Genomic DNA, 26343 nt, shown 5'->3' on the forward strand with positions numbered 1-26343 from the left:
TCCGGGGCAGAGTTAGCGAGGCCCCGCCCTGCGCCGCAGTTCTCCGAGTAGAGAGCTGTGGGAGAGGGCGAACGAGCGCCTTTAAACGCCCCGTCTTTGAGGAAGTGGATGAAGGCCTGATTTCTGCAAAGGAAGACGTTGTAAGTGGCAGAACCATCGTTTAGATTATATAGATCCTGAAAGACTTTCCGTGTCTCCGCTCGCCTTCCTCATGCCTGAACTAACGTCTGTTGAATTAACCGGGGAGGTGGGGGAGTGGTGGCAAAGTTCCTCCCGGATTTCCTGGAGCCAGGCAAGTTCCTGGAAGTAGCTAGGAGACCGGACTTTGCGGTATGCTCGGTATAGCGCGGCAAAATGGCATCACCAGCTCATCTCTGAGAAGGGTTGGGTGCCACGCTTACAAAATTTACGGTAGTAACCTCCGCCCCAAGGCGCTGAGGGAATGCCTGGGGACCCAGCGGGTGGGGTGCCAACCGGCGCGGACATGCCGCCGCATCCGAGCGGGGGCTACTGGCGCTCCATGCTGGCCCGAGCCGGCCGCGCGAAGCTCTCGGCGGGGCGCTGCGGGGCCTCGGGCGGCCCGGGCTGCGCGCGGGAACCCCCCGCTGGAGCGGAGGAGCTGCGGGGCGAGTTAGACCGATTCGGAGGCGTCTCGGTGCGCCTGGCGCGGCTCGCTGCGGTAGACCGCCTGGACGCCGCCACCTTCCAGAGGGGCTTGCAGGGCAAGTGTGACGCGACGAAGGGCCTCCCGGCTCCTGCGCCGTTCCTATGAAGTAACCGCGGCCCCCTCCCGCGAGTCACGCTGTACTCTAGTCAAGTCCCGAGCCCAGAGGGAAGGGGAAAGGACGCCCGTTTCCCCCTTTTCGCTGGGAGGTGTCTAAGGCGGTTGGGTGAAAGGCGGACTATCCCAGACTTTTGGGATCGCCAGCCCTGGTTTCTGGTCCACTTTCTAGTTCGTGACCTTTGCAACTTCCACATCCCTGAAGCCGGTTAAGCGCGTCGGATTGCTGAGGGTTAAGATAGATAATACGTATGAAGTACTTACCACGGTTTCTGCCATGTTTAACGCACAATGTTTAATGTTATTACATTATTGTCTACTACCATTTACTGAGCCTTAGTTGTGCCGAGGACTTTGCCCAAGACAAAACTCCCTCACATTCTAACACAGGTAGTGGGCAACGCATGGACCAGAAAGGTTCCAAGTGGTCATCTTTGTACACAAATCTGGTCAGGAGCTGGCGCGTCAAGAACTGGAGTTTGCTTCTACTTACAGAGCAACAAGTCGTTATTAACCAGGGAGGGTGGGCGGTGGTTTCAGTCTTCAAAAAGAAAATTCTCCACTCTCTTTGAACCTTGAGTACAATGATAAGAAAGTGAGCTTGGATTGAACAGAAGGTATAGCAAGGAACTGAGCCATGGAAAGATCCTCCCACTTTAACAGTAAATCTCAAATCATGTTTATCCTATTGAGTAATATGGCAAGTGAGCATCTATGTAAATATAATTGAGCTAGTTATTTCATTCTTTAATCATCCTCATTCCCGAACTACTTACATCTTCACCTCATTTTCTCTCCTACTTGTAATTGCTGACTCCAACACGATCACGAGTAGGAGAATCAAATCAAGGTCCACCTCCTATATATGTACGTATGTGTGTGTAGAGACAAGTATTTATGCACACACTTGTCACTTGTCAGTGATCAAAGCACTACATCAGTCATCAAGGCAAAGCAGAAAGGAGATTGGGTTTGGAGTCACATATCCAGGTTTTAAGCCCCAGGTTCTGCCACATGCTTAGGCAGGCATTACACAAACCACCACTGAAAATATTTGCCTCTTAGATTGCTTATATGAGTAATGACAGCCCTATTTACTTCATGGGATAGATGTGGTAATCGATGTATTATACACAACTAATTTATAAATTCTGAAATACCATATTTTTAAGTAAGACATTCATTTTACTCGATTTTTAATAAAACATTCTCTTCCACGTATTAAGTGCTAGACACTGTTTTAAGAACTTTACAAATATTAATTCATTTAATCCTAACAATTCTGTAAGGTAGATAGTATTATCTCCATTTTAAAGGTGATGGTACTGAGGCATGGAAAGATTAACTTCCCCTGGCTCCACCTTTGCTGCCTCGAGCTACTGCTAGTTCTGTTATGTAGTCAAACAAAACTGAATGGTATTGCTTATAAAGAAAAACAATTTGAGAACACTTGACAGAAATCTAAGTCTTTTCAAATAAATTGGACTTACTATGTATAATGTATTAGCAGTAATTGCTATGCATATTTACACATGAAATCTTTTAGTGTTCCTGTTGTTAACGATAACTATAGTTAGCTGGATAAACAGGTACCATGGTTAGCCTCACATATGGTACATCTGCATCAGTGGGGAAATAACCCTGGTTCTGGTCTTTGCCACTGGCTAGCTGTGTGCCTTTAGGCAAGCCAGTCATTTAATGAATATGAATTCAGCCCCAATGTTAACCTGGAGGATTGCAAATGCATAAAACATTAATTAGGGTTAGAAAAATAGGTAACAATATCATTGGGCAATGTGTAATGAGTTCTGGTCAATTGTACACATAATAGTACTTAAGTTCACATATGGAGAGCTCATGAGCAGTGATTTGGAAAGATACTTGTCAGAGAGGTGGTGTATGAGCAGAATTTGAGGGATGTATTTGAGCTGAGGGAATGAGGAAAGGAGGAAAACATTGAAAGTTTATGAGAAAAAAAGAGGAATGAATTAAAAGTGATTATAAGGCTTCTAGCATTAGTGCCAGAAATGAGCCTATAAATGAAACTAGTAAGGGGTAGATGGTGTATGAATCAATTTTGAACAGTGTGAGGTTTGAGGTGGAACCTTCAGAAATATCTGAAAGCAGGTGGACAGCAGAAAATTTCAGCGTTCAGCACAGTTACAGCTCAGCAAGCATCCTTGTATAGATCTTAACTGAATCATTAAGTGTGGATGGATTCTGCAAGTGAGAAGAGTGTAAAGATAATAACAGTAAGCAAATGACTATACTTTTGGAACTTAAACTTTTCATTTAATTAGAATGACTGGGGAAAAGGACATGGGAATGTTCTGGGGTCATAAAAATGTTCTACAACCTTGACTGAAGTGTGAGTTACACAGGAGTACACATATGTCAAAACTCATCAAATGTACACTTAAGATTTGTCCATTTCACTATGATTCTATGTCAATTTTTGAAAGATTTAATTAGAGAAAAAGCAAGGTGAGAGGTGCCTGACCCCATAGCCCCAAATCAAGTTTTTATTAAAGGCTCCCATGTGTCTGTCAATGTGTCAGGCACATGGCTTTCAAAGAGGTAGAGAACATAAACATGGTCCTTAATAGGGAGGCACTTAACTGCAGAGAAGGGAAGGGAATTTAATCATTAAATAATTAAACCTTCCCAACACACACAAACACACACACTACAGGGCTATTCTAAAAGTTAAGTAAGATGATGGATGGAGAAAATGATCTGAAAAGTTCTCTAAGTCTGTGAAGTTATTAATTTCTGCATCCATGAATTAGGAGTAATGCCTGCCTTTCATGGTTCTGAGAACTTAATGAGATAATATATGTAAAGTGTCTGGAACTTAGTAGAGGCAAATAAATGTTAGTATCTTTTTCCCCTGGCTCAATCTTAAGTAATAAAGTAAAAGAATTTGAAGAGGTCAAAGAGAAAAATCTCTTTATGTTCATCCTGGAATTATTTATAACAGAAAAAGTAGAAACAATCTAAATGTCCAAGAGTAGGTGGTTGGTTACGTAGTTTATGGTATACATATATGAGGCAAACTATGCAGTCATTAAAAATTCATGTTCATTAAAACTGTTAATGATATAGCAAAATGTTTACAATATTATATGTACTAAAAAAAATGCTGTAAATTATATATTGTATGTCACTTCCAAATTATATTCATGGGCCATGTCAACATTTAAAACATTTAAATGTGAAGTTTGATTTCTTCATTATACTTTATTTTCTAAATTTTCTAGAACTAGCATACATTATTTAAAAACAAGTTTATTTTTAACCACCTTGAGATTTATAAACCAAAAAAAAATTATAACAGACTCTTAAGAGTAAATAGAAACCAATTAGTCCTTTATAAAGATTAAAACCAAGGATGTTAAGAGAAACAGCATTAAAATGATGTATTTTGTTTAAATCGGTATGTTTTTCATTCTACAACTATTGTGCACTTATGTGCCAAGCATTGTGTCAGGTAAGATGAACATACTGTCTCTATTCTCAAGGAATTCAGTCTGGTTGAAAAATAATATAGACTAAGTAGTAATTACAATAAGAATGGTAGTTCCTGTGCTGTTGATGTGAGCAGGATATTTTGGGATCCCCTCTCCACCAGACTGCTAACTAGAAAGGGAAGTGGATGCTTAAAGATGGCTTCCTGGAGGAGGTGACATGCCGAGGTGAGTTTTTATTTCACTCCTCTCACTGGAAAGAACTTACAGATTTTTATCTTCTTCTACATTTTAGCTGCAATACAGCAATGGCGATCAGAAGGTAGAATCGCGGTATGGCTCCACGTTCCCATTCTCCAAAGCCGATTCATTGCCCCTGCCGCTTCTCTTGGCTTCGGCTTTCATCATGCAGAATCAGATTCCTCCACCCTGACACTGTGGCTGGGAGAAGGGCCCAGCAGGTTACCAGGATATGCTACACATCAAGTAGGAGTTGCAGGTCAGTTTCAAACGGATGGTTGTCCGAATTGACTTTTTAGGGGTTCACTCAATTTCTTCTTTTAGTTCAACAATAGTTTATTCAAGTGGAATGACTCATTGGATTAAATGATAATCGTCCTTGAACTATTTGGTGGTTTAAATGGGTGAAGTTTGTCTGTTGAACCAGCAGAGGGCAGCACAAAGAACAAACAAGGTTAGTGTTTAGTTTTCCAGAGGATGTGTTTGAACATGTTTTAAACAGGTATTTGAACGTCACTACTCAAATAAAAACACTAAATTGGGGTCAGGGAAAGCAATTCATTATGGTAAAATGTATTGGTGCTAATTATGTGAATTTGTGAAATGAAAGGTAACTTTGAGGTTGAATTTAAAGCAAACCAGTTTTTCAATGAATTGAACGCTACTTTTTAAAGACATTTGCATTAAGTTATTATGCCAGAAAATTATTTTAAAAGCATAACAAATATAGAGTTCTGAAGTCACTGATTAGCTCCAGAGACATCATCATGAGAGAGGACTTGCTCTAGGTTAAGACGGGTTCTCAAATCGTAGAGTGCAGCAAAATCATCCGGAGTGTTGTTTAAACGCCTCCTGGGCCCCACCCCCAGGAGTTTCTGATTTAGTTGGTGTGGGGTGGAGGCTGAGAATTTGCATTTCTATTAATTCCGTGCTGTTACAAATGTCAACTCTGGTCTCAAGACCTCCTTTTTGAGAACCAGGGTTAGAAAATTCCTGGATTTCCAGAAAAATTTAAATAGTAAGGAATCCTTATGACTTAAAATGAATGAAAGTATTAATGCATATTAGTAATCATTTTATTTGCCTTTGTATAATTTACAAGAGTTCCTAATGGTAGTTTGCACCTTTGAGGTCTTTTAAAGGAGTTATTCAGGAAGTATAATGTTTTCTCTGTCCATACTCTCACTCCCCCATAGCAAGTAGAGATACTGAAAACTTTCCATTCAGCTCTACTTCAAAAGACTACTTGATAATTTGATGACAGCCTCACATGTCAGTAGAAGGTCATACAGATAATTATCAATTCAAAGGTACAGACTTTTAGTTTCCAGTTATTACTACAGAATTGGTAATACATGCGGAAAGAGTGTCTTATTAAAGATTTATGACTAAGTACTATGTTTTGTAATAGTTAAGATATGCCGTAGGAGTTTAGGGAATGAGAGCACTGGAATTTGAGGAGTCTTGAAGAGTAACAAGGACTTGAAATGGCTGTTAGGTAGGTGGGGACAAGAAAGTATGAAATTGTTTTGGAAAGATATATAGTTTCTAAAAGTGGAGAGAAAATAGTTGACATTTGTTCTTGTAAGGTACAGAAGGTTAGGTGAGGCTGGGAGGGAGATCAGAACATACCACCCCAAAATATGTCACCTTGGCATATTGATTATTTTGAGCTGAAGACAACTGAGAAACAGCAGATGCAGGAAGGACTTTCTGCCTCCCCTTCTACCTAACAGCAGGACATACATTTCTTATACCAAGGAGAACATTCTTATTATCAAAGACAAAGTTGACACTGAGGTGATCTGTACAAACAGACCTTATTAAAACAACACTTATATTCCATTAATTTCCCCCATATATTTCCTAGTCACTTTCTCACAGTTTACCTCCCCTATCTCAACCCCATTTTTTTTTTGTCATGTCTCCACAATTTATTATTTGTTAAAATATATATAAGCCCCTGGGTCTGTCCCTTTTGGGGGCATTTGTCACTTCTTTCTATGAAGCCCTCCAGAAAATATTATCAAATAAAATGCTTATACTTTTTCTCCGTAATCTGTCTTCTGTCCATTTAATCCACAGACCTCAGACACAGAACATAAGTGGATAGAGGGAAAAAAATCTTTCCTCCCCTGCACTGGGATGGATTGAACCATGGCTTTCTTAGTACTCTTGAAACATAGCAAGCTGTGTCTGCCTCATAACCTCTAAATTTACTGGCTCCTCTTTCTGCAGTGCTTTTCCCCAGGGCTTTTTTTATCTAGCTCTTTAAGACCTTAAGTTTCTGCTCAAACACCTCTTTCTCAGAAAACCTCCTGACCTTCCTGTCTAAAATATAGCCCTCCCATAAGCCAATCCTATTATCTTTTGTACCTTTACTCAGCTGTTTTTCTTTATAACACCATGATCTGAAATTTTATCATGTACTTAATTTCCCCCACAATAATATAAACTCCTTGAAGACAGGTATTTTATCTGTCTTGTTCACCACTGTGTCCTTAGACTAAAGATAGTGTCTGGCCTAAAGTAGGTGTTCAGTAAATATTTTCTGAATAGATAGATACACTTCAAGTGGAAACATCAGTGAGCCGAGGACACAATTACAGTGTGCTGAACGGGCAGTGCTACAGTCAGGAGACTGCCTGCTTGGAATCCAGGCAGTCTGTCAATTTTAGGGCTGTGTGAATTTCAGCGTTCAAAATGATACTACTCACAGAATTATTGTGAGAAATACCTGAAATTATGCACATAAAGCACTTAGCACAGTACCTGATTAATCATAATAATATAATAACCTCGACTTAATTACTGATCTCTTTGGATTTATTTTGTGACCACCAGGGGTCGCTCACGTTGTGCGTTAGTGGTGCTGGTTTTGAATGCTCATGTTTATTGTGAATTCATTAGGGAAATATTCAAGTAATCACAAATTATTACAATTTAAGAGTAGATTTCCTTGGCATTTCTTTGGCATTCTATTCCTTGTAAAGTCCAATTAGATTATAGTTTACTTTCTAATAGTAGCCAACATGAATGTTAATTATATCTTAGTGGTTTTCCTTTTGCTTTAAAGTGTTTTCATTTCAGAGGAAATTATTCTGTCTTGTGTTACACATACCTATCCCCCTCTATATTTTATCTCTACATAGCATTTATCACCTTCTCATGTTCTGTATATTTTTTGTTCATTTGCTTCTTTCCTCCTCACACACCAGAATATGAGCCCCTAAGAAGAGGGAATTTTGTTTTGTTCACCCCTATATCCCTAGTACCTAAAAAAGTGCCAAACACATAACAGAAACTCAATTAATATATATATAGAGAGAATTTGGATAAGATTCTTCAATATTGGAAGAATGGGTAAGTATATAGAAAATAACAATATTTTCCTGTTATATAAATACAAATATTTTTAAATCATACCATTTCAAGGAACCCAATAAAAATGTTAAAGTGTCATTTATATTTTTGACCCAGGATTGCCCAAAGAGTGAAAAAAAAATCCAAAACCTTATTTATTTATTTATTTACCTAACATCTAGCAAAATGCTTAGTGTGCTGAGCGGTGTGTACAATGAATGAGTAAGTAAAAGAAGGGGACTAGAACTTAAAACATATATAAGATAAAGAAGTATGTCAAAGCAACATATTAGTATATTACAAAGTTGTATACATATGTCATTAAAAAATTTAAGTGGCTTCTGGGAGGTCCTAAAATGAATATTTAAGATTTGGATTGTCAGGGGCCACAACTAATGTTCTATACATAATGATTTAAGAATAATGAGAATGAAAAAGGCAATCCATTTATCCAACAAATATTTTAGGCACTTAAAATTTTCTAGACACTAAAGTAAGTGCTATAAAAGATTACTTTATTTAACTGTGTACCAATTAGGGATAGATGATCTAGAGAAGCAGCTTATACAGATGATTATCCTACAAGTTCGTATATGCCAGAACCATCATTGGTACTCTATTTGTTAAAAGAACCTGATAATTGAGTAACCAGTTTCATGCTGGAGAGATGTTACAGGTCTTCATGGATAAGGTAGTATTTGAACCAGGCTTTCAAGGATGGGTAGGATTTTGATGACCACAGATAATGGTATGGGAGGAGTCTAAGGTGAATGAAATTAGTATTTCTCAATTATCTTTTATTTTTCCCCCTTACAGGAGCTGTATTTGATGAAAATACTAGAAAAATACTGGTTGTACAAGATAGAAACAAAGTAAGTAGCTTCTGCTCTTGAATTGCTTTTTAAATGTTCAATTCTCTCTAGAGAAAAATAAAATGTAGAGATTTTGATATGCTCAAGGAATTACAGAAAGATATTTTTAAAGTCATTTCTAAACAGTTATGGATCATTTGGATATTTATTTAATCCAAAAAATACTTAAGCAGAACTTGAAAATGTCAGGGTAACCTCCATGTTACTTGCTATTTATTATGTATGGGTACAGGAAAACTATAAATAGCTGTATTTAACTGAAAAGGCAACTGTGTTTCTAACAGACTACCAAGATATTCATTCATTCAACACTGAGTTCCTACATGAGAATACAAAGACTACTAAGACAGTATCCTTGATATCCTGCACTTACTATCTGGAAAAGCAGTCATACAACAGATGGTAACAGTTAACTTTGCCTTAAAAAGCCCCTGGACTTCCCAGAGGTGACATTTAAAATGGGTCTTAAAGAATGAGTAGGAGCTTACCAGGCCAAAAAAAAAAGGGCGGGGGAGGGGGGCACATGTAGAAAAACAGAATGAGAAAATTAGAATTACATATAAAAAGGCACAGAGTTCAGAAAGGGACTGATGTAGTGTTTCAGTCAGTTCAGGCTGCTGTCACAACAATATCATATATTAGGTGGCTTAAACATTTATTTCTCACAGTTCTGGAGGGGAAGGCCAAGATCAAGGCACAGGTGGATTCAGTATCTGGTGAGGTGCTACTTCCTGGTTTGGGGATGTCTAGCTCCCCCCGCTGTCCTCACATAAGAAGGGATGAGGGAAATCTGGAATCTCTTTGATAAGAGCACTGTTTCCATCCATGGAGGCCGACTCTCATCACATAAGCACCTCCCAAAGGTGCCATCTCTTAATACTATCATTTTGGGGGCAAACCACAGTGCCACCCCAATAAAAATAGGTGCATAATGAAACATTACACCATGTTCTAAAAACAGATGAAAAGTATACTGAGGTTAATTTTAGGCATCATGTGTATAAGTAGTTGACAATTAGGGATGAAGTAGTTGCAAAATAGGAAGAGTAACACACATCCTGGAGAGGATGAAAAACTGTTTAAGCCACCCAAAGAGGTTGGAGGAGTTGAAACATGAAGATAATAATGGAATCATAATCTACGTTCTTCATATTTCTGGATCTGAGTCACTTCACCATTTTTTGAAGTAAACTACTGGGACATGAGGACTTCTCTGATACACATTAGGAATGTAAGAAACACTCAGAGAGCCATTTGCCTAGTGCACTTCATGGAGTGTGCATATATGTGTGATTTTTAATAGGAAAGTTTGAAACTTGTTGTTTGAGAACATATTAAGCTTCAGTTATGTGCCAAATGTTGTGCCTAGTAACCAAAGCCAGCATTTGACAGTGCCTCCAGACATGAGTCCGCTGTTCTGTGCCTGAGTCACTGCTGGGAAGGAATAACTCGTTAATTAGGTGAGCATACTCCATTTTGGCATACAAACATATCACGTAGAGTAGAATATAGTTATAATTGAGGAATATACCTCTGATTCTTTAATGTTCTAGTTTTTTACTTCTGTGTATGTATATGTGTGTGTGTCTGACAGTTCAAAGACAAATTATTATCAGCATCTGCTTCTTTGACCAGTCAAGGACTATTGACAGCTGTTCTGAGCTTAGGTTCCTGGTAAAGTCATCTACTTTTGATCTCTCTTTCCTATTTAACTGAGCAACTTTATATGTATGCATATATATCACAAATTAGTTTTTCAGAAAAGATATAGAGAATAAGTTCAGTGGATGTCTGTACTTGAAGACATGAGTACTTCACATTAAGTAGCCATTTTAATCCTCACAACAACTTACAAGGTTTTTAGTCCTCATTTAAAAGATGAAAAAACTGAGGCACAGAAGGCTAAGGAACTAGCCCAACACTACTTAGACAATGTAGTGGAACCAAGATTGTAATCCAGCCAATCTGACTTCAGAGTCTGTAATCTTAAAAAAAAGAAAAAAGTCAGCCAAAGCCCCAAATAACTCATTTCATATGAGAGTGGTAAGACCCAGTTCTCTCCCCACTCAATTCCAAGCATGAAGGAAGGATTTCAAAGATAAACAACTACTTCCCTACACAGTAAGAAATTGTGAGGGACACCAGCTGGTCCCTTGCTTATCCGATACAAGCCTACAAAACAAAAGTTCCTGTAGTCATCAGTATTTTGTCATTCAGGTCTTACTACCCTTAGGCCAAAGGGACTTGCATATTATGAGTACTGAGTATCCAGGATCTGAGAAAACATATTTAGGATTTTGTTAAATTAAATTGCTTAGTCTCAAAGTGGGTATTACAGCTCCCTGCAAAATAGCAGGCAGATGATATGCCCAAACATTATTGACAAATAACATATATACAAGTAATATAAATTGTTAATTTAATAGCATTAGTTTATTTTGCTACATTTGAAAAAAAATTATACCTTGGTAGGTAAAAGTTACTTCTAAAGGAATATTAGTAAAGATTTTGCTTTTAATAAATTCCTTTTACTATCTTTTTCTTGCATTTAATGAAGAAGCAGTCTCACCAAAATTCTTTTAATTCTTTCTGGGCTCTACAGACATAAGAAGTTGTAGATACACAACTGGATCAGACACCTGGGTTCTAAGATTTGGCCCTGCCACTAAGTCAGTCTATGACTGGGCAAATCTCTGAGGCTCTGGGAACTGAAGTTCCCCCGTTTGTAATATTAAGGAGTTAGACTCAGTGGTCAGTGAAATACTGCAATACATTTGACTCCTGAACAACGCGGAGCTAGGGGCACTGAACCCTGTACAGTAGAAAATCCATGGAACCTCACACAATTGAAAACTTTTGACTCCTAAAAACTTAACCTCTAATAGCCCACTATTGACTAGCAACTTTACCAGTAACATAAAACAGTTGATAAATATTTTTATGTGACATGTATTATATATTCTTATAATAAAATAAGCTAGAGAAAAGAAAATGTTAAGAAAATCGTAAGAGAAAACACATTTCTGGTACTCTATTTACTGATACTGTAAGTTTACGTTGTCTATTTATAAGATGAATTTTCTGTCAGTACCTATGCTGATACTGTCTTATATGATGCAAAACACTTTAGATGTTAATATGATTACTAACACTAGACATCAAAAATGAAAGGCTAATGTGAAAAAGAAATTCATATTTATTTACAGGTATAACAATTCATGAAGTGATAACAAAGAAATGGCAATATGATTGCTTCATCCTAGCCTGTACATTAGTGAATGAATCATTAAAATATTTTATGGCATACATTATTACATTCATAACTCGTAATATAGTGTGAAAAACATTATTACACATTTTTAAAAAACCACTTACCTGTGATGATAGGCTGAGAAATTATGGAGAGGCATCCTGTTCGATAATGTAATTCTTTGAAAGCAATGTTATAAAATGGTAGGAAAATTAACACAATTTTAATTTTACATTAAATATCACCCACCTTATGCCTATGTAAGGACAGGATATCCACTTCCGTACAAGTCTTGCACGCAGTTTTCTACACAATGAATAGTTAAGGAGTGGTGATGACACAAAAATCTTACAGTTCTTCCCATATAATTATTAGACTTTTACACAAAGATAGTCACACATACACACAACAGATAAAATTTATTAAGTGCCCCGCACAATGATTATTCACTGTCCATTAAGTGGAAGGGGATCATCATAAAGGTGTTCGTCCTCACTGTCCTCCTCTGAGTGGGCTGAGGGGGAGGAAGGGGGCTGGTCCTGCTGCCTCAGGGGTGGCAGGGGTGGAGGAGTGGAAGGAGAGGCAGGGGAGGCAGGCACACTGGTGGAACTTTACATGACTCCTGTCCGAATTTTTTGAGAAATTAAAATATTTCTTTAAAAATATTTCTGTGTAGCACAAATCCTTCTTCTACCATTTGCTTTAGTTTCAGTATCCATATCATAGAAGGTTCCATGTCATAAAAGAAGTCAAAAACATGTTAAATAACCAGAACCCTTTTGCCAGATTATCTACAGTCAGTGTGTTCTGGCCCTGCTGCTTCTCCCTCCCTCTTCCTCATCATGCAGCACTGCTCCGGAAGCCCTCACCTTCATCCCTCTCACTGTGCCTTTTTTGCCATATCCACAATCTCTTTTATGCTCTCATGATTGGCTCTGTCGTAAACCCTATGAAGTCTTGTACATCTGGACAGTTTACTCCAGGAGGAATTTATTGTTTCAGGCTTGATGGCTTCCATGGCTTTTTCCATAACAGCGATGGCAGCATCTTCAGTGGTGTGATCCAGATTTTCACAATGTTCTATTGGGGTTCTCTTCATACCATCAGTAATCCTTTCTATAGAATACGTGTAATGAGCCTTAAATGTTATTGCCCCCACCCCCTCGATCTAGAGGCTGAATTAGAGATGCTGTGTTTAGGGGCAAGTAGACCACTTTGACACCTTCCATGCTGAATTTATGAGGTTCTGGGTGGACAGGGGCATTGTCCATTATCAAAAGAACTTTAAAGGTAGTCCCTTACTGGTAAAGTACTTTCTCACTTCAGGGACAAAGCATCAATGGAACCAATCCAGGAAAAGGGTTCTCATCCAGGCTGCTTCTTATACAGTCAAAGTAGCGGCACCTGGAATTCATCATTTCCCTTCAAGTCTTGGGAATTAGCAGCTTTATAGATAAGGGCCAGTAGAGTTAGCACATCCCCTCCCGCCTTAAATACTGGCACTTGCTTCTCTTCCTTATTAGTATCTTTTGTGGGTTTTTTTTTTTCCAGAATAGGGAACTTGCATGTGTATTAAAAACCTGTTCAGGCAGATACTCTTTCTCCTCAGTGATTTTCTTAATGGCATCTGGGAACTCATCTGCTGCTGCTCAGTGCCCCGAAGCTGCTGCATCTGTTATCATGTCATGACATTTTTTAAGGCAAACTTCTAAAATTATCAAACTATCCTCTGTTGGCATTAAATTCTCCAGCTTTAGATCCTTCACTTTCCTTAGGCTTCAAGTTTTCATATATAATGACTTTGCTTTTTCTTGAATCATTATAGTCTATAGGCAAGCCTTTCTTATAGCAATCGTGCACCCACATAAAAGCTGCACTTTTAATATTAGATAAAGAGATATTTTGAAAAATGCAAGGTCTGTCCACTTGCTGGCACAGCTGCATTGATGGCTTCACAAATTTTCTTCTTTTACTGGTCCTTATGCCAGCTTCATTTTTTCTTGAAACGATGCAACCACAGCTGTAAACATAAATCTGTGGTACGTACCAGCAATTCAACTTCTTCATTTCATATAATGTTACAACTTTTCTCTGCTTCTTAGGAGCACTTACAGCATCAATAATGGTACTTTTATGGGTCCCATGGTTTTATTCAAGGTTTATGGTATTGTACTAAAATAAACATGGTGAACATGTGAGGACCACAAGATCATTTTTTACTTCAGTACACAATTTACTGGAGAGATGAGCTGCTCACACAGAAATGATTAGCATCACATGGAGTTTTACAGGGATACAATATCTGAGCTCATCACAATAGCAACAGGAGGTGGCTATGAAATTATTACAGTATATACTACAGTTAACTTTGTGTAGTTATGACTGAGTACTGCATCTCTGTTTACATCTCTCACCTGAAGAGTACCATGTACAGTAAGTTTGTATGCATAAGTTTTGATACATTTTATATCAGATTTGTATTTTATTGTAATGGTAAAACTGGTATCTACATATATTTTATGGATTCATGGTATACCTTTTTCTTAATTTTTTTAGTATTTCCACGCTATATAGTTTGTGAGTTTTTTCCAATTGTCACAAGTTTCCAAAAAATTTCCCAATATATATATGGAAAAAAAATCCTTATAAGCAGAGTCACACAATTCAAACCCACGTTGTTCAAGGATCTACTGTAATTTTATCTGTATACTTATGTACACCTAAGACAAGATACCAGATAGAATTTAGTTTGAGCCACTTTGGTATTTTGTAATGAAAAGGGTAAACTGTTAAGATTTTTAAATAGAACACTGTTTTGGAAATGACTTTGCCAAAATTTCATTAAGGACTTTAACAGAGACTGAAATTCAGGTAGCCAGACTGACATGATTGCTCCCACTCTAAACAGATTTTCAGGGTTGGTTGATCTACTGAATCAGGATCTATTTATGTAAATGTTTATTTATTAAAACATGGAAATTCATAGAAAATAAACGTAGGTCTAATAATGTCAACAACTGGATACAGTCTGAAAAAGAAAAGGAGCATCCCTGGCAGCTATGGCTGAACTGTCTTACTCCAAATCTAGACAGGATGATGTTTAGGGGTGGTTTTTTTCCCCTTACAAAACCTGCCAAGACAAATGGTTTAAGAGGTTCAATTTCCAGAAATCAAATTTCCAGAGCAATCTGTATTACCACAATTGAAAAGGAAGATTTGAATTGAGCTATATTTTTTTAATGGGGCATTAGTCAAAACTACATATACTAAATTTGCCTAAATTCCAGTGTAAAAACACTTAAACTTTTATGAATTCTCAGTTAATCAAGGTTACATTCAACACTTTTCTAGTTTTATTCATCTATGTTTTAGAGAAGTGGTCGCTAGTATTTTCTGTAATGTTTGTTTTATCTGAAGTAGTCAAGAAACAGAGATGCAAGACTTAACGACTAAACCAAAACTTCAGAGACCTAGCTACACTGGTGTTGTTTGGAATTACCGAATTCATCCTATAACATTTACTTAAAAAGTTGTAAGTTGGGAGTTTACATGCCCCTCCCCTACCAGTGTCTTTGTACCAGCCTTTAGATAGTCATTAAAAAGGTCATACATTTAGGCTGGGGGTACTTGTGAGTAATTAACCATCGATAGCTTCCTAGACAGTCTATTTGATGGCTCTTGGAACACAGTGTCTGGAGAGGATGAAAAACCCAAGTAAAGTAGCAGCACCAGCTCTGCTACAGCCTCGAGCCTTAAAAATCATGACCAAACATTGCTAACTTTTGACCATTTACTAAGTCACTTGTTTTTTCTGTTACTGCATTCATTCCTCATCATCCTGGTTGACGTTTTCAGGCAAAAAATTTACTTTAATTCCATCATGTTTTGCTTTTTATTTAATGGAAATAAAATTAGATAATCAAATAATGATGATTGACATAAAGTACTTTCACAAAAATTCTTATTTATTATCTACATTTTTTAGTTTAGAAAAGATGCAATGACTTATTCAATATTATACAACTAGTAGTTGGCTGAATCAAAAATTAAGCCTGTAAAGGAATTCTTTCACTGAACAAAGCAAATGAAAATAAAAACTTATATCTGATGGAGTCAGTATGTGAATACCAGTGACTTAAAGTGTATTACATAAGATATAAAGACTTCACTTGAATGTGGTTGTTTTTAGGAAGGTAGTTTTTTGTTTTAATACAGAGTACAGATGCCACAGTGTATTACTGAGGTTTACAATTTCCTTCCATTCAGGTGCCAGCAGAGATGTTAGGCAGTACCCATTTGGTGGCCTAAAAAACAGGTAAAAAGAGAGTGTAAAAAAAAAAAAGGAAATATGCAAAAGGAGGATAAATAAGTGAATGAGATAAAGAATAATGATCAGTTCTTGGCTAAACCTAGGATGATGATCTATTTGTAGAGTTTTTATAAGATCCAAAGAAACAAAATAGAATAAAAATGCTTTTGTTTTTGGCTTCCTGAGGTGGCTGAACTTTTCAGGAGCCTGTACAATCTGGCAGTTGGTCTTATAAAAGTTAAAGTTTTTCCCATTACTGAAGATTAGTTCAAAGTAACAGGAGATGAACTTGTAAGTCAGAATGCCACCTTATTAATTCATGAGGGGAAGCTTTCCATTATTAGAAATGAATTGGAGAAATACAATAAACAAAGAATAAACATTATACAAGGTGGTGACTTATAAGGAAAAATACACTGGTACAGGGAGAAAGAGAATGACTGGGCTTGCCATATTGCACATTAATTTTTGTACGTCCTGCACTGAGCACTCAATAAATATTTGTTGGGTGAATGAACAAATATATGAAAACATCTTATGGTAGCTTCTATTTCATTGGTGACAGTGATAATACTTTAGCTAAGGAGACTGATCTAAGTACAGTGGCTCTAAATTCTGAAAAGTGAGAACAGTAGCATTAAAGACTAGAATATGGAACAGTAAAAATAAAAAATAATCAAATTTTAACATCTGATCAAATTGGAGTAAGGGAAGGACACAGAGAGCAAATAATACAAGAGAACCAAAAGGACAAGGCTAGCAAGTCTGTGCCCTTGTTCTAGGTTCTTGAGATATGGCTGAAAGAAATTTAGAGTCTTTTGGCGATTCTGTTCACACAGACTCCTACTTAAGATTTCAGCAGCCATGCCCAGGGAAGGCCCCTGGGCTAATTATCTGCCTACAAAATACAGAAGATGGCTGTGTAGTTGGAAATATAGTGAGAAGAAGGATCAGAAAATGAATCCTGTCTATTGACCCATTGTAGAAATCCTAAAATAAACTAGTTTATCTTCAGGACAGGTTTTAAAAGAAACAATACTATTAAACCTGAAATTGCTTTGAGAAAATATCTCACATTCTGTTCTCTGAAAAATGCATTAAAAAATTATACTTACCCTTTGTTGATATGCAAAATGCCTGTTTCTTAGACTAGCCGTTCCTAACCCTGAGGAAAGAAGGTTCCAGGGTGATATCCTATATCATCTACACCTGTCTTCTATTTTCTATTTCTACAAACACACACACATATATACACACACAAGACCAGATTTATAAGTGGCAAATGTATAGGAAAAATTTGTCATCACATTTCTAGAGTTAAAAAATACATCACCTTTATGGTACGTAAAAATCAGATATGCTTAAGGAAGTAAACCTGACCTACTCAAGGCAGGTTGAGGTCACGTTTGTGAATGTTGAGTAGCATCCAACAGGCAGCAAGGCATGAGAACATATAAGAAGAGTATTTCTTTAAGAGGAGAGTGTAAAGTTCCTTTGTTAAAATTAGGAAAAGGATCACAGAATTTTACACTTGAAGCATAGAGATGTTTTGTCTTCTTTTATAGAAAGGGAGAACAAAGATGAAAACAGGTAAGAAAGTCCAAGAGGCTAAGTAGTCAAAGCCTATCCTTATCCCTTTTTCAGTAAATTTTTTCCCTCATAAAACAACATTCTGGAAAGATAGAATAATAGTAAATCACTAGCAAAGTAATGAATCGCATGCCAATCAGAAGATTCTAGATAGGGAACTCACAAGCAACAGGTAGATAACAAAAACATTTGACATGAAACTAGATTTTGGTTCAGATTTACAAGTCCTGGAGGAATGTCAAGTCTAAGACACAGATTCTGGTTGGTTTTACATGGAATGGCCCAATGAGTTCTAAAAAAAAAAAAAATCAAAAGATAAATAAAAAAGTAGTTAAGGGTTAGCGAAAGATAGCAAATAATTTTAATTTCTTAGAAGATGGTTAGAATCAGACTGCCTGGATTTTAACTCTTATCACCCCAGGGAAGTTATTAAACTTTTTATGCCCTCACTCCTAAAATAGGAACAATCATAGTCCCTTATGGAGTTACCATAAAGTTTAAGTGTGTGTACATCTTATAAGAACATGTAGCATAGTGTGGAACACAGTGGACATTCAATATATATTATCTACTGTTTTATTATCATTAATTATACTGCTAAACCCAGTTAAAGTATTTTTAATTTTAAAAAAATGAGAAGGCACCCTCATCTCTCCACTGATCCTATCTACAACATTACCCAGGTTTTACAAACCGCATAGCATAGGTCTCTCTGCCTACCACTTTCAAGTAATTGCAGACTCAAGCTTTTTGAGGGAAGGAGGAAGCTTTTTTTTAAATAAGCTTTTTAAACCTAAGTGGTGCCAGAAAATAATTACAAACTATTCACCAGCATGAAAACATAATTAATCATTTCATACCTAATGTTTATTAAATAATCAAAATCAATTTTGGTGAACTGTTTTTAATCCTTCTATCATTTTCCCCCTTCTAATAAGTTCATATCTCCAATTTTTAATTAGCAATCAATCTCCCATTGTTTATAGTTAAGTCTAGGTAAAGATTTTTAAAAGCTTACTTTTATTGTTTTGGTTCAGAAGCATTTGTCTACCCTGTTACAGTATTTTTTTTGTTAAAAATAGAATTTGTGGATATAGTCCAATATCTCATCAGACAAAAGATTGCATAGTTTCTGTAGAAACATAGCTTCTGACACCATTTCAAAATAGAACTCCAAAGATAGTGCATTAGTGGAGATATAAACTTAGATATATATTACTACATAAATAAAACATAATATTCTTTATACATTAATCTCACGTCTGAGCCAGACACGAAAGGGTGGAAAGTCTGAATTCTGTACTCACATAATCAACAGTCTGTGGAAACTCTGGGAACCATGCCACTGGTCTCCAACCTAGCATACTTGGGAAATGACACATTCTTTTAAGAAGAACTCCTTCCGGAAATGAGTGGGTCACAAAGCACACCACTGAATGTCCATAAACTCATTTTATGAATGAAGTGCATAAGATATACGGGCTCTCAGCTGCAGACTTAGTAAGTATGTCATAATTTCTCAGTCTTCCTTCAGTTTATATTATGGTGATGGGCAGATACAACAGAACTCTAATGGGAAAAAGTAACCATGTTGGCCATAAGAATATTGCCCCAGGCCATTTCATACTTATTTTTAATCATTTTTTCCATATTTATCCCCACTCCGGATCAGATTTTTCCACCTGCCCCTCCCCAACAAAAGAAGAAATGGTAAACAAAAAAACACGTATTTAATCAATTTTATTCATACTATCCATGAAAAGCAGTTACATTTTTACATAGAATCATTAACACACAGATCAAGAGAAATCTTAAGATTAATATACCTAATTAGACACACAATACAGAAAATAAATGTGAAAAATAAAAATAGCATATTTTAGTGATTAAATTTATACTGTATTTTCTACTTATTTATAGCAGCATTTGTTAAATTCTTCTATTTGTTAATAGTTAACTAGCAGCAAAATTTTTTAAATTACACAAATTCAGTAGATGTTTCCCTCTATTGTTTCATTCACACAGAATTTATCACATTAACCAAACAAAATACTTCTGTTTCCTGAAGAAAAAAATAAGTCATCAGTTTCCCCTAAAAAGGACAAAGGGAGGAGTAAGGAAAGAAGCTGAAAAAAATTTGCATGCAGTTACCAAAAAATAAATTCCCAACCACCTTGGCCAATTATGGGTATATTTTTTGGAGTGACCCATGTGTGTGTTAGTATTAAAAAGCTATGTTAACTTTTTATTTTCTGACTTTCTATTTCAGTTGAAAAATATGTGGAAGTTTCCAGGAGGCCTGTCAGAGCCTGGAGAAGATATCGGTGTGTATGTTACACATTTTTAATTGGTTTAAAAATGTTGGGGAAATTTGTGTGTTCATTTTCTTGCTCTAGAGCTGGGTGGGAATTTAAGATTTTAAATTTTCTAACTAGTTCAGACTAAGTCAGAAAATTTCAGAGCAGTTACTTCAGGGCTGATGTAAAATTAGCAGCTAAACTTCTAACACTACAACTTACTGTATTAGTATAAATAATACCACTAGAAGCACACCAGGTATTCTGTTTAGGACTGCTTTCAATTATTTTGAAAATGAGAAACTTTGACATATATCAGTAAAGTTTAGCATTAAAGGCTATTTTGGATATAACTGAATTGTTGGAATTAAATTATGAGAAAACACAAATTCTTGACCTTTCATCACACAGTGAATACTAACTTTTAAATGAACTTTGAAATAAGTATTATTCATAAAGCAAGTTCTGGCACAGTGATGACATAATTCTTCTCCTTATTGAAATTCTATCTGCTATTTATGTTGAATGGTCAGGAAGCCAAAACATAGTAAAATGTCTCATAAGAAAAAGTCTCAAGTGAGAGATAACAACTTATTGAGCTCAATACTTAAGACAGGAAAATATGAAATAAGCTAAAGCTCTTTATGTCACTGATTTTATAGGAAATAGATTAAAGAATAGAAACTTCAGTTTTTCTACCTAGTCTTTACACCTCTGGGCCAAATGCTGTCCACATCATAATCAATAGATGACTCATCTGGTACCACTATTATTTCTCCATGACTCTTTCCTCAATATGTAGGCCTCCTATTCTTTTTTAGCCAACATTTATACGAAGACAATTTCCCAAATGATCTTTGAATATTTTATTTTGAAATATATATATACCTAAAATTTGGTTTATTTTAATGTTATACAGATTTAAATGCTCTACAGTACATAGCCAACTTCTAACAACTCATGAGTAAATTTATGTACATTCAGACACATCTACAGCAAATTTTGCTTTTTAGGTACTCACTGTCCTTTGGTTAGATTTTGCTAGGTCTTCTGTTGAAATAAGAGAGTATTTTGTAGTGGTGTGAGAGCTGAAAAAGGCCATTTATTGTAGAACACCTAACGATCTCACACTAACCTTACATGGTGTATGAGAGCATGTAAACTAAGTTTGTGTCTTCCATCCTTATCCAATCCATATTGGGCAAAAAGCAGTCTACAGGAGGTTTGTGTATCTTCCTCTTCTGAATCTTGCCTTCTGAAATCAACTAATTCTTTTCATTTGAGTGGACCTTCTGAATTTCAGATATACTTATATTTAAATGTAAATAAATAAACACATTTCTTAGCCAAATATGTATAATTTGGAGTTTGAGCAACTCCAAAACCCTTCAAGTTCAGATAATTAGAAGTTCACTGCTTTGGTTTTTTCTAAGTATCTGTGGTTGTCACAACAACCCACCTTTCCAGAGACCATATATGTATGCCTCAATCATGTGGAATTAAGAATAAAACAACAACTGGCACTCATCATACTACCTAGTAATAGCATAAATTAAAGCTTGGTCTTAGACCTGATAAAATCCTGAAAGCAGCCAGAAATGACAACTGACACTAGAGGTCTGAAGGACTATGTCTGTATGAGGGCATTTCTGTATTTTAACATAGTAGAACAATAGATTATTCTTAATGATGAAACCATATCACCTAACAATTTTTAAAAAATATTTTCTTTAAACCCTGTGTTTAGGAAAGTGTGTAATATACTTTAGGAATACTGCCATCACAAATGTGCATTCATCTTGGCACCTAAGTAGTAACTAGTTAACTAGGGAACACACTTGTTTAGAGTCCTTCACTTTTTGATGATACTAGGTAAATGAAGCACTGTTGTCCATAGTGCTTAAAAACAATTAAGAGGGATATATACAAAACAGAATGCAATTCTGCCTTAATGTAATACCCTAAGAGTACAAAGATATCTATCTAGGAGATTAAAAATGGAGTAAGTGCCTTACCTAAAAAAGAATAACATTACCACTGACAGGAAGAGAATTCCCTGCATAGCCAAAGGACTATAAAGCAGCAGGTCTGATCAGAGCTCATCAGTGCACCAGCGTTGAAGGGAAACACCAGGAAAACCCACATTGTGCACAATTTTTTCTATTCTTTTATTTCAACCTAATCCTATTGTTAAATATTAAAAATAGAAATAACAAATATCAACTCCATAATTGTCCTGTAACTAAACAAAACACTAGCACATATTTAAACATCTCTCAATCAGCAAAAATAAAAACAAAGTCTTTTGGCTTTTTCTATCTTCTTCAACCTATAAAACAGTTAGTTATTTCAGTTTAGCTTACAGTACATTAAAATAGTAAAGGTGCAACAGAATAAAGCACTTTGTCTAGGTTAAATTTAAATTCATGGGGAAAGCCTTGGGGAAAAGGTTTCCATCTTGAGGTGGAAGGGGTCTCTCATACCCCAGATACAGAAGCACTTATTTGCCCATTCAATATTTAGTCTAGTCAAAGACATGCAGATTCAAATTATCAAGCTACCCAGGCAGGACTGGCTTTGAATCCAGTGCTATGGTGACTGCTGAGCAGGGCAGATTCGCTCACTAGCCCATCCTGTGCTTCCGTGACAGATTGGCAGGCTAGACTCAGAATCTAAACTCTGGATTAGAGGTGTTAAGAGCTAAACAGGAACCCCCATGGTTAGTTTTCAAAGAATTAAACATTTGAACAATAGTTAAATGAGATCAGCAAATGACATGAAAAATTTTAAACTAGTGCCACAATCTTTAACAAATTCCGTAACAAACATGTATTGTATGCCAGACTGAAAATTGTTTATCATTAAAGTTTTCCTTTTCTTAACATAAATTCTTCTTTTATCATTTTAGTTTAAAAATGAAATTCCTAACCATGTTTACTCCATGGCAAATCTCAACTATAAGGGAAGTCAGCATATAAATCAAAAGTAGCAGACAAATGTCTTATATTTTAGAACACTTTACTCTTCCTGTGCATACTTCAGACATTGATTTTTTTTTTTAGGAAAAAAACACAAGCATATCCAGGGAATTAATTAAGACAGCCTATAGTCAGAGCACATAAGAAGTGAGACATGTTCCCTGACTTCTTCACTGCCTATTCTTCACCAGGAGGACTACTCAGAAGGCAAATATAATTTGCTATTTGACAAATAAGAAAACAGGCATCAAAGGTATCTGAACAAAAATCTATGCCTTAGCAGTTGTGAAACTTGCTAACAACTGGGCAAGAAAGGCAGCTTTTTAAAGGTCTTCCCATAAACACTTTGAGAGACAATGACAGTATCACAAAATTAGAGAATGCTCATTTAGGGAGTTCATCTGGATATTTAGAAAAAGCAGCCACAAAAATAGATTACTGGCAATAAAAATCGTGCCCCAGAAATTTGCATACTTTTGACAAGTCAACCTTATAAAATGTGAAAACTTTGTATTATAAAATTCTGTATATCACAAGATTTTTGAAAACTTCTGATGAAATGACTGCAGCATTTTGGTGTCAGAAATACCAAACATTTATCCTAGTGAGATTCTACTGACAGGATAACTAGTGGAGGTCACAACATGGTTAAAAAGGAATCTGCTGTGTGACTTAGTTGGCTTGACAGTCCCACCGAGATCACAAGCAGAGAGCTGAATCCAGACATAGCTGAATACACTCCTCACTTCTACAGACTTCTGTGAGAAAGAATGGATCACTTTTTCTCAATACGATAAGTATAAATTTAGGCACTTTTAATGGATGATCAGGAACAGAAAAATAATGAAATATGCAAGAATATTAAGTAGCTTGACAACCTATGTTTTCATCTTTGGGAAATAGAGCAGGCAGAAGTTAAAAATATGTGACCCCAAAAATATACAGTTGGGTAAGCCTATAAGTAGGAGCCAAAGAAATATTCAGTATTTCAAAAGCTACTTAGATGTACAGTGGTGAAAATACTCTGATATTTCACAATGTCCAGTAGGCAGAAAGTTTATATTGAAACTTTACTCCCTCAGGATGAACTTTTGCTTTTGAACCTTTAGATAATGCCACTTTATCTGAAGATCTTTGATGACTAAATTTCTAAAAATGTGATACTTATTGATTTGTGTATCTTTCTTTTATGTAGGAGACACAGCCGTTCGAGAAGTTTTTGAGGAGACAGGTATAAAATCAGAATTCAAGTCCCTCCTGAGTGTTCGGCAGCAGCACACCAACCCCGGAGCTTTCGGGAAGTCAGACATGTATATTGTCTGCCGCTTAAAGCCATACTCATTCACCATCAATTTTTGCCAGCAAGAATGCTTAAGATGTGAGTGGATGGATCTCAGTGACCTGGTCAAGACTGAAGATGCAACTCCCATCACCAGCAGAGTTGCTAGGCTGCTGCTCTATGGGTACAGAGAAGGATTTGACAAGATTGATCTGACTATGGATGAACTCCCGGCAATTTACACAGGCTTGTTTTACAAACTCTATCATAAGAAGCTGCCAGACAATTACAAAACTATGACAGGAATGTATTAAAGTCATATTTCCATATTGAGAAAAAAATTTAAGTAAATTGCACATGTAGATTAATGTGTGCCTTATTATGATAAGTAGTAGACATTTTGGGTTAACTAAATATCTGACTTTAATTATTCTAATGTGAATGATTTCCTGAAGAAAACTCATGTGTTGTAAGTGTGCACATTCTAAAAACCTCTTCTCAAATGAAGTAAAAGTACGAAAACAGTTATAGCTCTAAGTAAGCTTCACTGGATAAAGGCAAATGATATATAAAAGGTGGAAGTCTATATATTTTCCAGGAATTTTTGTTGGTTTTCTTTACTAATACAATGGTTAAATATTTTGCTCTTAGATAAAAGGTTATCTGACCATTTATCCAAACTGAATAGATAGCTATACACATTTTTTTTTAACAAATTCCTAAAATACACCTCTTCTTTCATGTGAAATGAGATCAAATGCTGCCATTAAGATCAGCTCTTAGCAGACATTGGAAGAAAAAGTATAGCTTTCTGCCCAGGTCCTGTTTTGGGTCCAAGTTTATATTGCCCAGTTCGTTTCAGTGCCACATACCAACTGGAATATTTCCTTGACCGGTAAGTGTTGTAGTTATTAGATTCCAATCGTTCAAAAAAGAAACACTCATCTGTAACACATTTCTGAAAAATAAAGGAAGAATTAGTGGTAGTTGTTGTTAATTATGCTTTTCCTATTAAATATTTATGACAGTACACCTCCCGCTCTGCTCACCCAGCAACAGTGCTCGTAGGTTCGGCAGGACAATCAAACTAGCAAGACTCAAGAAGTCAAGACTCAAGAGGCCAAAACTGACACAAGCCAGCTCTGCAAAAGGATGCAGGACAGGAACACAGCCCATCAGTGAGACAGCTCCAAGCACATCTCTTTGGAAGAGAAGTCCAAGAATTACTCTCCAGTGCTCCCGCCAGGGACAGGGCACATGCTGGGCAGCAAGAACACACAGATGTATAGGAACCACACTACCTCAGGTTTGAAATATCCCATGACCTCGAGCAGTTTACATAGGGTACCAGTAACAAGAGGCACACTACATTTAGGGAGACCCAAAGCTATGGCTTCCAGTTAGCTATCTATGATTTACCCATAATCCTCCCAGTCCAGAGGCAGGTCACCAATCAGGGGTCATGTGTTTACTTTTATCTGGGTTCCAGTGAAACAAATGTTAGAAGGGTAACCAAGGGATAATCTTCCCATTAAGGAGAAGGGCTTTGTTAATAATTTACTCACAGAAACAGAATTAATTCCTTAAATTATAACCATTTTTTTCTAGTGACCAACACTTCTAGTGCATAAAAAGACAGTTTATAGTAAATAGCTGTACATAATGCCAAAAAACTGTATGGTGATTATATATGATGAGCATTCTCAAAGTGTTAAGAGATAACAAGGAATAAATAATGTAGACTGTATTGATTTCTGGCAGTCTCCTTCTGGGAGAGGAAACTACTCTGCCTGTTTATTTCAAATCAACTATTTACTGGAGGTAGCCAACTTTGCAAATAGTTAGACCCAGAATACTATTCCAAGTACTGGAGACTAAAGGGCTGCCACATTATTTCAGGTAATTGTTCAAATACAA

At 36.5% G+C, this 26343-nt stretch overlaps 2 protein-coding genes across 4 annotated transcripts in view; one reads left to right on the forward strand and one right to left on the reverse strand.

The window, feature by feature from the left end:
* Positions 1-11: 11 nt before the first annotated feature.
* NUDT6 (nudix hydrolase 6) lies at positions 12-25412 on the forward strand. Of its 3 annotated transcripts, none has more exons than XM_036997936.2 (5): positions 12-140; positions 4544-4747; positions 8668-8723; positions 20142-20196; positions 24343-25412. In XM_036997936.2, the coding sequence occupies exons 4-5, from the start codon at positions 20151-20153 to the stop codon at positions 24738-24740; spliced, it is 444 nt and encodes a 147-aa protein (XP_036853831.1). In that variant the 5' UTR covers positions 12-140; positions 4544-4747; positions 8668-8723; positions 20142-20150; the 3' UTR covers positions 24741-25412. The 3 variants fall into 3 exon arrangements, with proteins under 3 accessions (XP_036853831.1, XP_017525290.2, XP_036853833.1); XM_017669801.3 differs by lacking the exon at positions 12-140 and adding an exon at positions 347-722; XM_036997938.2 differs by lacking the exons at positions 12-140; positions 4544-4747 and adding an exon at positions 16240-16288 and having other exon boundaries at positions 8698-8723.
* The window catches only part of FGF2 (fibroblast growth factor 2), a 66927-nt gene continuing 65678 nt past the window's right edge, over positions 25095-26343 (reverse strand). The window contains exon 3 of the mRNA XM_073237072.1: positions 25095-25384. Within this exon, the coding sequence (XP_073093173.1) occupies positions 25199-25384 (186 nt within the window). The 3' untranslated portion in view covers positions 25095-25198. The remainder of the gene's footprint in view (positions 25385-26343) is intronic.

This window comes from Manis javanica, chromosome 5 (assembly GCF_040802235.1).
Source record: "Manis javanica isolate MJ-LG chromosome 5, MJ_LKY, whole genome shotgun sequence".
NCBI classification, from domain to species: Eukaryota; Metazoa; Chordata; class Mammalia; order Pholidota; family Manidae; genus Manis; species Manis javanica.

What these genes read in the sequence shown, in the direction of transcription:
- NUDT6 (XM_017669801.3), top strand. Translation starts at nt 443, where the DNA reads ATGCCTGGGGACCCAGCGGGTGGGGTGCCAACCGGCGCGGACATGCCG. An exon ending in CTTCCAGAGGGGCTTGCAGG is followed by an intron (nt 723 to 4,543) that starts GCAAGTGTGACG and finishes TCTACATTTTAG; the next exon opens with CTGCAATACAGCAATGGCGA. An exon ending in ACATCAAGTAGGAGTTGCAG is followed by an intron (nt 4,748 to 8,667) that starts GTCAGTTTCAAA and finishes TCCCCCTTACAG; the next exon opens with GAGCTGTATTTGATGAAAAT.